This window comes from Meles meles, chromosome 2 (assembly GCF_922984935.1).
Source record: "Meles meles chromosome 2, mMelMel3.1 paternal haplotype, whole genome shotgun sequence".
NCBI classification, from domain to species: Eukaryota; Metazoa; Chordata; class Mammalia; order Carnivora; family Mustelidae; genus Meles; species Meles meles.
In genome coordinates, this window is record NC_060067.1 from 33,856,503 (window position 1) to 33,873,355 (window position 16,853).

At 37.0% G+C, this 16,853-nt stretch overlaps 1 protein-coding gene across 4 annotated transcripts in view; it reads right to left on the reverse strand.

The window, feature by feature from the left end:
- Positions 1-16,853, reverse strand: part of SLC30A9 (solute carrier family 30 member 9) — a 98,534-nt gene that overhangs the window by 47,238 nt on the left and 34,443 nt on the right. For all 4 annotated transcript variants that reach the window (XM_045997503.1, XM_045997502.1, XM_045997501.1 and 1 more), the window contains 2 exons: positions 6,189-6,247; positions 417-484 (listed from right to left, as the gene is read on the reverse strand). In XM_045997503.1, coding sequence (XP_045853459.1) covers positions 417-484; positions 6,189-6,247 — 127 coding nt within the window. The remainder of the gene's footprint in view (positions 1-416; positions 485-6,188; positions 6,248-16,853) is intronic.

Consider the following 16,853-nt stretch of genomic DNA (forward strand, 5'->3'; position numbering starts at 1 on the left):
GAAGGAAAAAGAAAAGGCACAAATATCCGTTATGTTCTTCCAAGATAAGTGCGGAAAAACAAGAATGTAAATATTGTTCAGTAGATATGACCCAGGCTTGTTTACTCAAAAAATGATCTCAGCCAATTCACCTTTCTAAAAAAGACTTCTATCAACTCCAATGAAAATAAAAGAATTTTCAGAGAGCAACTATTCTTAGATCCTAACCACTCCAAAAACAGACCCAGCACAAGCATGGATATCTATGTGGACTCTTCCTTCAACACTTTACTGACAATAATTAACAAGAGTTCATTCAACTTCCTTCTATAACAACATAAACATCTAACTCTTCACCTAAACGCCAAGTAATAAATTTTTACATTCATAGATACACACATTAAAAATAATATATTTCTATTTTAAGTGGTACTTACATGCAAATGGCAACCATCACCACTTTTCCTGGCCCTTTAAAAAAAACTGATGTCGTTCTGGACCGTGGCTATAAAAAACAAACAAACAGACAAAAAACACACAAAAAATCTCTAAAATTTCCAGAGAACAGTTTGATACTTATAAGTGATCTGACACACCAAAATATGTCCTCTATCAAACCCTCTAAACATCTAGATTTAGTTATTTGCTTCCTTTTCTCTAGAATCTCCATGTTAAAAAGTGAGAAGATCGAAATTGAGAGCATATGTGAATCCCTTTCCAAAAACTTAACTGTTTGTCTCTTTGTAAGTAATTTCCTGCCTATTGCCAGAAAAGATCCGCGGTGGTTTTACAGAAACTAGGGATAAAATTATAAAAATGTATTGAACTAAAATCGATACGCTCTAAAATTTTTCCACTTCTTGAGCAACTTAACTTTTAAGGAACAGCCAAAGCCAAGTTTGCTTCTCCAATTTAACTCCTTATTATTCTCTAAATACCAAAGACCTCAAGTGATAATGTTGAATTCCAAAACAGACCAAAACAAAAGAAACAAACCAACTAAAGAAAGCTATTTATCTTGAGTTAAATGCAGTTTCCTGTTCCTTCAGTGTATACTTTCTGTTTTTTCTCCTGCTCTGTCCTCTCCCTGGAATGCTAGCATCATATTCTACCACAATTTGTCTAGCTTTTACTCATCCCATTCCATGTTAGGCCAACTAGCACTTTTCTATTTAAAGCCATTCTTGGTCTGTCACAGAGAATACTCACTCTGCTGCACATTTATTATTGAACTTTACATTTCTATTAAAGCACTTCATATAGTCTGCCTTATGTCATTTATTCAAGAAATATTTATTTGCAACTACTACATGCCTGGCACAATTCTAGATGCTGGGACCTGACAGTAAACAAGAGTTCTGCCTTCACTGATCTTACAATTGAGTCCAGGAAGATAGAGAATAAATCCATAAACAAATACATAACATCAGATAATAATAAACATAATGAAGAAAATAAAACAGAACGGAGAAGATCATGTATGGGGGGAGGGTATATGTGGAAAGGGTTATTTTAGCTAGAGTATGAAAGAGGTTCAAGGATGAGAAGGCAGCAACCATGAAAAAATCTGAAGAATGGTTTCAGGCAGAGTATACACACATGACATTTAAAGACGCGGAAAGAAATAAGCTTGGTGTGTGGAAAGGACAAAATAAGGTTGATGTGACTAAGAGCATAGAAAGCAAGGAAAATGGTAGGGGTTGAGGACAGAGAAGGAGGCAGGGACCATATTCCACAGGATTTTGGAAACTATGGTAAGGAGTATAACTCTTATTCTACTGGCAAAAAGAAGGCACCACATGATTTTAAGCAGATATTTGGTATAGCCTAATTTAGGCTTTTACAAAGACATAGCTTAAAATGCAGAGAATAGGGACACCTGGGCAGTTCAGTCAGTTAAGCGTCTGCTTTTGGCTCAGGTCATGATCTCAGAGTCCTGTGATCGAGTCCCACATCAGGCTCCTTGCTCAGCAGGGAGCCTGCTTCTCCCTCTGCCCGCTGCTCCCCTTGCTTGTACACAAAATAAATAAATAAAATCTTTCAGTAAAATGTAGAGAATAAATTATGGGGACAAAGCAGAGATGGAGAGAACAATTAGGAGGGTAGTCCAGGTAAAGGACGGTGATGGTTGAGACTAAGGTTTCAATAAGAGGCATGGTGAGCAGTAGTTATACTAGGTATCTATCTGGGAGAAAATGCCAGTTGGATCTGCTAATGGGATTTAAATATAAAAGGGTCTATAATGAATCTCTAATATTTGGAGACTGAGTAAATAAGCAAAGGAGTTTTTTTGCAGAAGAGATGAAGAAGTGAAGGTATTAATGAAGTCCAAGGAGAACCAGGAGAAAGACTATCCTAGGCTCCTCGAGAACAAGGTGTTCCAAGGAAAAGGAATACTTCTGCTGGTGACGTGCACTTGACTATTCCTTCCCTCTTGGATTTCCATGAGAAGAGATTTTCCCCCTCCCAATACTGGTGGCCTCCCCTCCTCCCCAGCGGCTGTCTGGGGGTTGACTAAGTAAGTTTAGCAAGGTAAATTTAGAAGAGAATGCTGGGCATATTTATTAGTTCCCTCCTTTATTTTGGGAGTTGGTAGACATTTTCTTCTGTTCTTTCACGGCTCTGTATTTGGACAAGACAGGTAGAGGTGTCTACAATTTACTGGGTAAGTCTAAATCAGAAGAGTCTTGGGGCACCTGGGTGGCTTAGTGGGTTAAGCCTCTGCCTTTGGCTCAGGTCATGATCTCAGGGTCCCACATCAGGCTCTCTGCTCAGTGGGGAGCCTGCTTCCCCCCGCCCCTGCCTGCCTCTCTGCCCATTTGTGATCTCTGTCAAATAAATAAATAGAAAATCTTAAAAAAAAATAAATAAATCAGAAGAGTATTTAAGAGCTAATGTGGTGGCTTGGAACTCTGAGAAATAGATGAGGAAAACAAATAAGAAGTCAAATTTCAGGTTGTAACTGGGGTCATGCCATGTAAGAGTTACTTCTTGGTAAGTCACCACAGCTTATGGCAGTTTTGTTCCCTTGCACACAGACCACAATGGCCCTGAAGAGGGACAAATAGCCTGCATTGAAACTGCAGGTCCTGTAAGTCAGGTTGCTGCAGCGTACATTTGGATTCTATAGAATTTCTATAGAATTGGCTGGGTATTGCCAAGAAAGCTGAGGTGAGATTTCATATCAGGAATTAGGAGAGAAAAATGCCTATTTAAATTTCTTCTCACTTTTATAGTGTTTTGCAGTCAGGTCTGCAGACCAGGATTTTAAACAGCACCTCCTACGTTCCCCGTGGACAACAGAACACAAGAAGGAGCTTCTAGATTTTAAGTGTTAAGGCCAGCTCTTGACAATGTGCAATTAGATGCCCCCATATTCTGTTTTGAACTGCCTCCAGAGCTAAGACCAGGAATTAGGCAGGAAGAAACCTTATCCGTATGATTTTACTTGAACTTAGATTTGCAAACCATAAACGCTGACCATGGCTCTAGATTTTTGAGTTTTATTGTTTATTAATAAATGAAAACTAGAGTACGTTTTATTATAATGAGAATGTGCTGTGTCCTTTGGCTGAATAAAGAAAAACAAAACTCCAAAAACTTATTTTAGGAACAGTAAAAAAAAAATTGCAAAGAGATAAATGAAAAGATGCTGTTTAAAGTGGAAGATGAGAAATATGTCTTTAAAAGAAAGGTACAAGAACTTTTGGGATAAATAAGGCAGACAAGGAAGGAAAATGACATCTTAAAAAGTAGAATAAAATGTTTTAAGGAAAAAAAGATTCACAGAGCTCAAATTGCTGATAAAAAAATTATTACAGAAAAGGTGAAAACACATTAGATCAGAAATAGTGACCAAGTCCAAGGAAAAGCAAGAGATCTACAAGGAGCCAGGATTCGTAACACCCTTGGGAAGCATCCTATTAAAGCCACCCATAAATTCTATAATAAAAGCAATTGGAGAACTGAGCCTTAGAGAGCAGAATGGCCAACACGCTGGGAATTACTGAAACTGGAAGATGGGTTCATCAAATATTTTTTCTACTTTTGTATATATTTGAAATTTTTGATAATAATTTTTTTAAATATTGGAACAAAAACAGAAAATGTGGCAATATTTCAAAAAGGACTGCCAGCAAATCAGCATAAAATACTCAAAGCACTACTGACACTTCAAAATTATAACTGCAAGTGGAGATAAAGGTGCTTCTAATGCTCTAAAGGACTATCACAAATAATTTCACAGAATTAGAATTCTAAGGAAAGGCACAAGAAAGCAGAAGTGTATTAAAGGAGAAATGTATTAAAAGGACATTGAGAAATTAGATATCAGACAGTTAGATACTGTTCTGATAAGAGAATGCTTTTGGCAGACCCAGAACATAATGAGTTCATACATATCACTACTAGAGTTCCTCTAATACAAAGGAAAATACCATAGAAAAGCAAGTGGATCAGGAGGGGGGTAGAAGAATTTAATATTTAATTTAAAAATATTAAGTATTTAACAGGAATAACCCCATATATTTCTGGAGAAGGAAAGCAACCATCTTCAGTAGGAGAGTGAATGTTCTTTACAGAAATATGGAAACAGCAGAGGGAAATTAAAGTGTTATCCTATTACTAAAAAAAAAAAGAGAGAATAATAGAAACAAATTCTAGGGGGCACCTGGGTGGCTAAGTTGGTTAAGCGTCTGTCTTTGGCTCAGGTCATGATCTCAGGGTCCTGGGATCGAGTCCCCCATCTGGCTCCCTACTCAGCAACAGGGTCACTTCTCCCTCTCCCTTTGCCCTTAATCGTGCTCTCTCTCTCTCTTTCTCTTGCTCACTCTAATAAATAAAATCTTTAAAAAAAAAATTCCATTCAAACCCTGGAACTTTTCAAGGTTGACAAGTATGAATCCTCAAAAGGCTCCTAGTGACACTGATTTCAGAAGTCAGTAGCCACTCTCAAAAATCTAGTGACAATGAACCTCCATGGGAAACAGACAGAACACCTAGGAGCAGATCCTCCCAGGAGGCAGGGCTCGCTAACCTATGTTATTCCACAGCAGCAGTGAAGAGGCTGGCTCCTGAGGCAAAGATTCCACCAATGGGATGCCAGAAACACAAAACTCAGAGGGGAAATGGAAATTAAGGAGTTCTGAATACAATGAATAGAAAAGAAAAGAACAACAAATAAAATATGACTAGAGTTGTCAGCGCTGCCAACCAAAACTTTGCCAAAGGGGAGCAATGTCTGAAATGTAACTCAGAAGAAAGGAGAGAATCTGCACAGCTAGTCTTCTCTCCAAACAGGACCTCCACTTCTTGACAGGAGATACCTCCCAACTAAGTTTAAATGCAACGTTGGCTCTGGACATGATTACTTGGTATTCTGGAGGTACTGGTGACTTTGATAAAAGCCATTTCAGTGGAGTGGTGAAAGCCCAAATGAAGAGGATTCAGAAGAGAATAAGAGGTAGGATGATAAAGGTAACCTTTCTATACTGGTCTCAATATTAATTTCCTTCTAATAGGAAGTATTCCGGCACACAAGTAGATAAGTTAGTAAATCTGGTGATGAAAAGTGAGGTACTTTTATCTGATTACATCTATTTTTTTCAGTGAAAGATGAAGCAAGGTCATCAGCTGAAGAGTTAGGCTGTAGGAAGTTTGGGAAGACAGGAAAAGTATTCAACAGCTGTTTCACGGAATGAGACACTGAATGCATGATGGAAGTTCAGGAAGACTGTCAAATAATATTGTGTCCACTGATTTTATATATACTCATATAATAAGTAAGAACAATCAGAATGGCTGTGTAATTTTCTCGTCCAAGGGCTAAACTTTTTGAGTACAAGCAGAGATGTGGCAGTTTGAATATCTAATCAGGGTTAGAAGTAGGAGAGAGGACAAAGAAAATTAAAGGTGTATAGGAGAGAGCTAAATTTTACTAAAAACCTAAGAAAACAACATCTTCTCCCTTACCTGTATCTATATACTTATGGTTTATAACACTGTTATGAATTTAAAGAAAAATTATGTCCCAGTTTTTTTTAATTTCAAGAAAACCAAACAGAGACAGACTATATAATTCAGTAAATTACACTGTGCTCAAGAAAATCTTGAATTATAATCAGACATGTTAAAATTTCACAATGGACTGATACTAAAATTTCACTGCGCAAAAATATACACATGTAATATTATCAGAAAGATAATCTTACCTTGGTGTTTCCCAGGAAGTCTCTATATTCTCTTAGTATCTTTTGGTTTCTAAATAGCCCTTTATAAGAAAAGAATTACAAAATACATTTAGCTCATACATATTCTATCAGTCACATTCTACACTCACACAATTATTCTCTTTAAGAGCATGTTAAATATTTTCTATTGGTTATCAGTAAAAGTATCAGATTATTATAAAAAATCTGGATCTGCAACCTGGATAAAAAATGGGCAAAGGGGGGCGCCTGGGTGGCTCAGTGGTTTAAGACTCTGCCTTCGGCTCAGGTCATGATCTCAGGGTCCTGGGATCGAGCCCCGCATCGGGCTCTCTGCTCAGTGGGGAGCCTGTTTCTCCCTCTCTCTCTGCCTGCCTCTCTGCCTACTTGTGACCTCTCTCTCTGTCAAATAAATAAATATTTTTTTTAAAAATGGGCAAAGGACTAGAACAGATCTTTCTCCAAAAATGATATACAAATGGCTAACAAGCATATTAAAGGATACTCATGTCAAACTCCCTACGGAAAAATGCAAATTAAAGCTAGAATAAGGTATCACCTCACACCCACCAGAACTGCCATTATCCAAAAACAAAACAAAACCAAACTCAGAAAATAACAAGTGTTGGCAAGGATGTGAAGAAACTAAAAACCTTTTGTATGCTGGTGGGACTGTAAAATGGTACAACTGCCATGGAAAGCAACATGGAGGGTTCCTCAAAAAATTAAAAACTACCATATGATCTAGCAATCCCAATGAAGGTATACATCCAAAAAAAAAGAAAAAGAAAAAAGCAAGCAAGCAAGCAAGCAAGCAAGGTCTCAAAGAAATATTTACATCCTCATATTCAGAGCGCCACTATTCAGAATAGTCAAGTAGTGAAAGCAACCAAAATGTCCGTGGATAAACAAAAGGTGGTATATGCTACAATGAAATACTATTCAGACTTAAAAAAGAAAGAAATCCTGGCACACAGATAAACCTTGAGGACATTAAGCTATGTGAAATCTCAGTTAAAAAGACAAATATTGTATACTTCTATTTATATGAGTCAAATTCATAGAGACAGAAAGTAGAACAGTGGTTACCAAGGGCTACAGGTAGGAGAAAAGGGGAACCATTTGTTTACAGAGTTTTCAGTTTTATGTGATGAAAAAGCTCTGGGAAAAAAATTCCTGAAGATTAGTTTCACAACAATGTGAATATACTTAATAATTCCTTTAAAATGACAAATTCTGTTGTGTTTTTTAACACAACAAAAAAAGGCAGGGAGAAATGCAATGAGAGAAAGGTGCGCTTTTGAAAATATTTATTTATTTGTTTATTTATTTATTTTAGAGGGTGGGGACAGGAAGGAATAGATGTAGAGGAAGAAAAAAGAATCTTATGCAGGCTCCATGCCTACTGCAGGGCCTGAGACTGGGCATGATCTCACAACCCAGAGATCATGACCTGAGCTGAAATCAAGAGTTGGACACTGACCCAACTGAGCCACCCAGGTGCCCCAGAAAGGTACTTTGATATAAGAATTCTCTTCTCAATATTATCTAAAAATATGAATTACTTAATCTTGATAGAAGAACCAGTTCTTCATTTTTTAGCACAAGGTTTAAAAATACAAGAAAAACAAATTTCTATTACTTTATTTTCTCAAACTGTGTTTAAATATTTCCTTTCACATATGTACAGCCTCATGGTATCATTATTTTAACAGCAGAAGACTGAAAACAACCTATGGGAGAATGACTGAATAAACCATGTTGTACCCCCCAAAATGGAGTATTATAAAAGGAATGAAGAAATGTCTCTATTTACTGCTACAGATTGGTCCTCAGGACATAATGTCAATAAAAAAATCAAAGACAGAAAGTATACCTTATTTATGAAAGGGGGTGGGGAGGGAGTTAATACCATATACATGCTATTTCATAGTATATTTTTTAATGGAAAAAATAACTCCAAAACTGATTTTTTAAGTGGTTACCAATGTGATAAGGAGAAACAGGGTGGAGAAGATAAGGATGGAAACTAAATTTCTCTGAAGGTTCTGTCTGGTAGATGTGACTTTGGAATCATATAAATGTTTTACAAAATTATAAAATGAAAATCAAAATTATTTCTAAGTATCAGAAGCAAAATGAAACAATGAATCTCATTTTACATCTATTTGATGGTTTATCCATGTAGACAGAAATTTCAAGTGAATTTAAAACAAAGAAACAAGACAGCATGGTACTGGCATAAAAACAGACACACAGACCAGTGGAACAGAGGGGAGAGCCCAGATATGGACCCTCAACTCTATGGTCAAATAATCTTCGACAAAACAGGAAAAAATATTCAATGAAAAAAAGACAGTCTCTTCAATAAATGGTGCTGGGAAAACTGGACAGCGATATGTAGAAGAATGAAACTCGACCATTCTCTTACACCGTACACAAAGATCAACTCGAAATGGATAAAAGACCTCAACGTGAGACAGGAATCTATCAGAATCCTAGAGAACATAGGCAGTAACCTCTTCGATATCAGCCACAGCAACTTCTTTCAAGATATGTCTCCAAAGGCCAAGGAAACAAAAGCAAAAATGAACTTTTGGGACTTCATCAAGATCAAAAGCTTCTGCACAGCAAAGGAAACAATCAACAAAACAAAGAGGCAACCCACAGAATGGGAGAAGATATTTGCAAATGACAGTACAGACAAAAGGTTGATATCCAGGATCTATAAAGAACTTCTCAAACTCAACACACACAGAACAGATAATCATATCAAAAAATGGGCAGAAGATATGAACAGACACTTCTCCAACGAAGACATACAAATGGCTATCAGACACATGAAAAAATGTTCATCATCACTAGCCATCAGGGAGATTCAAATTAAAACAACATTGAGATACCACCTAACACCAGTTAGAATGGCCAACATTAGCAAGACAGGAAACAACGTGTGTTGGAGAGGATGTGGAGAAAGGGGAACCCTCTTACACTGTTGGTGGGAATGCAAGTTAGTGCAGCCACTTTGGAGAACAGTGTGGAGATTCCTGAAGAAATTAAAAATAGAGCTTCCCTATGACCCTGCAATTGCACTGCTGGGTATTTACCCCAAAGATACAGATGTAATGGAAAGAAGGGCCATTTGTACCCCAATGTTTATTGCAGCAATGGCTACGGTCGCCAAACTGTGGAAAGAACCAAGATGCCCTTCAACGGATGAATGGATAAGGAAGATGTGGTCCATATACACAATGGAGTATTATGCCTCCATCAGAAAGGACGAATACCCAACTTTTGTAGCAACATGGACGGGACTGGAAGAAATTATGCTGAGCGAAATAAGTCAAGCAGAGAGAGTCAAGTATCATATGGTCTCACTTATTTGTGGAGCATAACAAATAACATGGAGGACATGGGGAGATGGAGAGGAGAGGGAGTTGAGGGAAACTGGAAGGGGAGATGAACCATGAGAGACTATGGACTCTGAAAAACAACCAGAGGGTTATGAAGGGGCAGCGGGGGGTGGGGGGGTGGGGGGGTGGGAGGTTGAGGAACCAGGTGGTGGGTAATAGGGAGGGCACGTACTGCATGGAGCACTGGGTGTGATGCCAAAACAATGAACACTGTTATGCTGTAAATAAAAGAATAAAAAAAAAAAAAAAAGAAACATTATACATCCCTAGTAGAATATATACTAAAGACAAAAAGGAAAGTCAAGAACACTTAAATCATCCTGATGGCAATAATATTGGTATTATTATTTTGAAACCACACCATGTTCTTTCCCTATGTATGTATATACATATTAGAGTAAACCAAAAATATAATTATATTATTGGATTAAGAAATAAGATTTTCAGGGTAAGAAAAAGTTAAAAAACACAACAAAGAAAACATTAAGTTTTTCAGAATAGCTTATATAGCTTCTCTCTTAAGGAAAATGAAGTATATCTTATTACTGTGCACTGGAAAGACCTTAAAAATATGTCAACCTATTAAAAATGAGTACCACTGGGGCACCTGGGTGGCTCAGACCGTTAGGCATCCAACTCTTTATTTCCGCTCAGGTCGTGATCTTATGGTCATGAGATTGAGCCCTGCATCAGGCTCCACGCTGGACATACAGCCTGCTTAGGATTCTTTTTCTTCCTCTCCCTTTGTCCCTCCATAACCCCCTCTCTCCCTCAAAAAAAAAAAAAAAAGTACCCCAAAGGCCCCAAGTACAATCTCTCAATTTTATTTACCAGAGAAAAAAAAAGGCGGGAGGTTCTTTTCAGAGGAGGGTAATGCCCAGTCTGGGCAGGACATGTACAAGATAAACCTGAAATACCTTATTATACCTAAAAGCAAGGATGCTACAATACTAGGATTATGACAAAGAGACTTCAGAACCAACTTGAGGTGCTTCCATTGGCCAAAAATGGGATGATTTGAACACCACTAATTTGTCTACTTTGGTCTTTCCTTCCTAGCATGTCTCCTCCACCTTCATTCCCCCTCTCCTTGATCTCCTTCCTATCCCACTGCTTCACCCTTTTTTTTTTTTTAAAGATTTTATTTATTTGACAGAGAGAAATCACAGAGAGGCAGGCAGAGAGAGAGGAAGGGAAGGCAGGCTCTCCGCTGAGCAGAGAGCCCGATGCGGGACTCGATCCCAGGACCCTTAGATCATGACCTGAGCCGAAGGCAGCGGCTTAACCCACTGAGCCACCCAGGTGCCCCTGCTTCACCCTCTTGATACTGAACTCCCACGCTCTCAAAAAACTCTCTCTCCCCCTTTTCTTCCTATATTACTGACCATAACTGTCTCTCAATTTCCACCTAGAAATTTCACCAACTCATCAAGGAAGGTAATACTGTCACCTTTAAGCTTTAGTCCTATACAGAATTTAGAAATACAGTTGAAGAATTCAGATTCTCCTAAATAAAGCCTGTCAAAGAAAAGTATGTGTACATTTTTCTCAGACACTAGCACCTCTATCTCTATTTTAATCCTGCCACATTATATCTGTTCCCCAAAGTAACCAAACTATAACTTTAGTGCAACCATCTAATTCCCCAATGCAATCTGCCCTATTGGAACAACACTTGATCATATCCTGTATTAGCATCTCTATTACCTAAAAGAACCCAATGGAAGCCTTTAACTGAATAGTGATACCAAAATTCTGAAGTTCCCTGACCCCAATATATATTTCTCTTAAGGCAATATTTTACCCCTGCGGATTTAACTGTAGCTCTCTTTAGCATATCTGTGAATATAATCAGCAACTGTTTGCTTTTTCTGAGGCCCAAACCCCACAGATACTAAGATTCACTGATTCTCTTTATTACTTCTCAAAAATGCTATACTAATGATTTAAAGGACTTGGATTCTGCAAAAAAATATACACTTGCCCAACATGCAGATGACTTCATATTATATATTGCAAGCCTATGAGAATCTCAAACATATTCCTTATTCCTCCTGACTAGATTAGTTGAAAAGAGAAAAAAATGTTTTCAATTTTGTCAAGAAAAGGAATAATCAGCAAAAGATCATTAATTTTCTTTGCCTGAATACATACTATCTAAAACCATCCTAGATCTTCAGCCAAGGTGCAACTGAGAGGATATTAAGACCGAATGACAGATTACTAAAGGCAGGGCTTAGTGAACTTTCTTAAACAGTTCAACTACCACTACCATATAAACTAAAACAAATACTGTTTTTTCAGAGATATACACTGAAATATTTGAAGATGAAATGGACTGGTTTCAAAGTAATTTAGTAGAGTGAGGGTAAAGGAGATATAGATAAAACAAGGTTGACCATGTGTTGATAACTGTAAAGCTGAGTGATGGATTCCTGCAGAGTGGTTATACTTTCCTCAGTACTTCTATGTTTGAAATCTCCCACAAATGGGGGGAATGAAACAAAAACTGAAGAAGGAAGATGAGAAAATATTCAGAAAAAAAACCTGCAGCAAAGTAGGAATAGAGAGAAGATATCTCAACATCATAAAGGTCATGTATGAAAGAACCACAGCTAGTATCATCCTCAATGGGGAAAAACTGAGAGCTTTTCCTCTAAGGTCAGGAACAAGACAGGGATGTCCACTCTCACCACTGTTAAACATAGTACTAGAAGTCCTAGCATTAGCAATCAGACAACAAAAAGAAATAAAAGGCATCCTGGGGCATCTGAGTGGTTCAGTCGGTTAAGCATCTAGACTCCTGATTCTTGCTCAGGTCATGATCTCAGGATTGTGATACTGAGGCCCACATCAGGATCCACGCTGGGTGTGGAGTCTGCTTAGGAATCTCTCTCTCTCTCTCTCATTCCCTCTATCCTGCCCCACTCTCTCCCTCACTAGTTAAAAAAAAAAAAAAAAAAAAAGGAGGAAATAAAAGGCATCCAAATCAGCAAGAACAATTCACAGATAACATGATACCCTACATAGAAAACCCAAAGACTCCACCAAAATACTGCTAGAACTGATACACAAACTCAGCAAAGTCACAGGATACAAAATCAACAGAGAAATCTGTCGCATTTTCTATACACCATAAATGAAGCAGCAGAAAGAGAAATCAAGGAATTGATTTCATTTGCAATTACACTGAAAACTGTTAAAATACCTAAGAATAAGGCTAACCAAAGATGTAAAAGATCTGTACTTTGAAAACTATAGAATATTTATGAAAGAAATTGAAGAGGACACAGAGAAATGGAAAAACATTCCATGCTCACAGACTAGAAGAATAAACATTGTTAAAATGTCTACACTACCCAAAGCATCTACATATTTAATGCAATCCCTATCAAAATACCACCAGCATTTTTCACAGAGCTAGAACAAAGAGTCCAAAAATTTATATGGAACTACAAACGACCCCAAACAGCCAAAGCAATCTCGAGAAAGAAAAGCAAAGCTGGAGGTATTATGATTCTGGACTTCAAGCTATATTACAAAGCTGCAGTCATCAATACAGTAGGGTACTGGCACAAAAATAAATACATAGATCAATGGAACAGAATAGAAAAGCCAGAAATAGGCCCACAACGATATGGTCAACTAATCTTTGATAAAGGAGGAAAAAAATATAAATGCAAACAAGATAGTCTCTTCAACATACTGGTGCTGGGAAAACTGGACAGCCACATGTGGAATGAAACTGGACCACTTTCTTACACCATGTACAAAAATAAATTCAAAATGTATTAAAGACCTGAATGTGAGGCACAAAATCATCAAAATCCTAGAGGAGAACACAGGTAGCAACCTCTCTGACCTCAGCCATGGCAACTTAGTGCTAGACATGTCTCCAGAGGCAAGGGAAACAAAAGCAGAAATGAACTACTGGGACTTCAAGATAAAAAGCTTCTTCTTCTTCTTTTTTCTTTCTTTTAAAGATTTTATTTATTTATTTGTGTCAGAGCAAAAACAAGAGAGATCATAGAGAGAGAGGGAGAAGCAGACTCGCTGCTAAGCAGGAAGTCCAATGCGGGGCTCAATTCCAGGACCCCAGGATCATGACCTGAGCCGAAGGCAGATGCTTAACTGACTGAGCCATCCAGGCACCCCACGGTAAAAAGCTTCTGCACAGCTAAGGAAACAACAAAACTAAAAAGGCAACCTAAAGAATGGCAGAAGATATTTTCAAATGATATAGCTGATAAAGGGTTAGTATCCAAAATCTACAAAGATCTTACCAAACTCAACACCCAAAAAACCCAAATAATCCAGTTTAAAAATGGGCAGAAGACATGACTAGACATTTTCCCAAAGAAGACATACAGCTGGCTATAGACACATGGAAAGATGCTCAACATCACTCATCATCAGGGAAATACAAATCAAAACCACCATGAGATACCACCTCACCTTAATGGCTAAAATTAACAACTCAGGAAACAACAGATGATGAGAACGCAGAGAGGGGAACCCTGTTACACTGTTGGTGGGAATCCAAACTGGAGCAGCCACTCTGAAAAACAGTACAGAGGATTCCTCAAAAAGTTAAAAACAGAGCTACCCTACCACCCAGCAATTGCACTATGAGGTGTCTACTCAAAGCGTACAAATATACTGATTCAAAGTATATGTACCCTGTTGTTTACAGCAGCCATTATTAACAATAGCCAATGTATGGAAAGAACCCAAATGCCCATCGACTAATGAATGGATAAAAGAAAACGTGGTGATAAATCTACAATGGGATATTACTCAGCCATCAAAAAGAATGAAACCTTGCCATTTGCAACAATGTGGATGGAGCTACTGTATTATGCTAAGCAAAGTAAGTCAGTAAGAGAAAAACAAACACTGTATGATTGCACTAATATGTGGAACTTAAGAAACAAAATAGATGAACATAGGCAAAGGGAATAAAAAAAGAAAGGGAGGCAAACTCAATTATAGAGAACAAATTGAGGGTTGATGGAAGGGACTGGATGTTATATGTAAGCGATGAGTCACTAAATTCTACTCCTGAAACCAATATTACACTATATGTCAACTAACTGGAGTTTAAATAAAAACTTGAAATAAAAATAAATAAAAATTTTTTAAAAAGTAGGTAACTCCAAAAAAAAAGAAAAAAAAATATTTAGAACATACAAAATTAAAGAGTTAAAATCTACCAAAAACTCATGAAATCAATTTAAGAAGACACACAAGGTAAGAGATGGAGTAAAGGATATAAAAATTATCACAGAAGAAGAGTTAAGAAAAATAAATAAACATATTAAAGATAACCAACCTCAGCAGTCACCAGAGAAACTCAAAATTAAAGATATCATCTACTGCCCATCGAATACACAACAAAGTTAAAACAATGGTAATATCCAACATTGTCATGGGTTTGAGAAAATAGTCACCCTCAAACACTTAAAGTGTAAATGTAAACTGGCACCATATTCCTTTGGAGAATATTCTATTAAATTTTAAAATGCCCATGTCCTTCGACCTTGAAATACTACTAACATTTTATCTATGTATTTGTAATAAGAGAATATGGTATTATATATTTAAGAAATATGATATTGACTATTGTATTCTTTGTAATAGTAAAAAAAGTTTGAGAACTTTTTTTTTTAATTATATCCACACAGTGGAATATTATGCAGCTGTTAAAAAAGAATGAGAGAAAGGTAGATTTCTGTATGTAGACATGGGAAGATGTTTATGGTTACACTGGTAAGTATAAAGAACCAGAGGCAAAACAATAGGTATAGTGTCACCAATTTATGTTTAAGTGAAAAAAATGATGTATATAAAATTTATATAAATTTATATATAAATTTAATATATATAAAATGTATGTTTTATATATAATTTATATATAATATATATTCAATTTATATATACATTATATATAATTTATATATTTTATATATAATGTATATATAAATTATATATATATAAAATTTATATAAAATGCATGAATTTTATATATTTATATATAAATTTATATATTTATATAAAATTTATATAAAATGCATGAAAATGCATCAGAGAAATATTCTGGATAGATATATCCCAAACTTCCAGCAACAATTATCTATAGGAAGTAAAATGAGATGGTGACTAGAGAAAATGAAAGAAGACTTTTTTCTTTATATTTTTGTATCCTTTTTTAAATCACAAGTGTGCAACACTTTTGACATTAATGAATACATACATATATGTAAATCAAAGAATTAGCTAAATTATATTTCACATAATCTTGAATCCTAATTCTATAAAGGTGGCTTTGTCACTCAACTATTGGAGTGTTAAATGCCCTGAGAGTTTTTGTTTTTTTTAAGATTTTATTTATTTGACAGACAGAGATCACAAGTAGGCAGAGTGGAAGGCAGAGGCAGGGTGGGGGTGGGAAGCAGGCTCCCTCCTGAGCAGAGAGCCCGATGCGGGGCTCAATCCCAGGACCCTGGGATCATGACCTAAGCCAAAGGCAGAGGCTTAACCCACTGAGCCACCCAGGCGCCCTACCCTGGGAGTCTTATTTGCAACTAAATCTCAAGCATCCAGCACAGCTTCTAGTTCACAGTAAATGTCTGATAAATATCTGCTGAATGAATGAATTAAAGTAGAATTGGGGGCAGGCAGTGCTTGGGTGGCTCAATCAGTTAAGCATCCAGGTTTGGTTTCAGCTCAGGTCATGATCTCACGAGACAGAAGATCAGCCTGGCATCTCTGTGTTCAGTGGGAGTCTGTGTCTCTCTCTCCCCCGCTTTCCTTTTGGCCCTCCCCCCAATTCATGCGACTCTCCCTGGAATAAATAGAAAAATGAGAAAAGTAAAGTAGAAACGGGGAAACTGAATTAACAGACTTTTCTGCAAGAAAGCACAATCACTTTTAGAACAAGTGTAATCTTCAAATCAGACCATAAATTATAATATTCATGTATCTTATAATAAACCACCAACCAGCTTTGTTTCCTCTCATCATCCTTAAAAGAGCTATAGAGGAAGAACACAAAAAAATAGATACTGCTTTTATTTTTTTTTTAATTTTATTTTGTTTTTTAAATTTTATTTGTGAGAGAGAACAAGCATGCAAACACACAACCAGCGGGAGCAGCAGGCAGGAGAAGTAGGCTCTCCACCGACCCAGGAACCTGATGCTAGGATTCAAATCTAGGACCCCAGTATCATGACCTGAGACGAAGGCAGACACACCA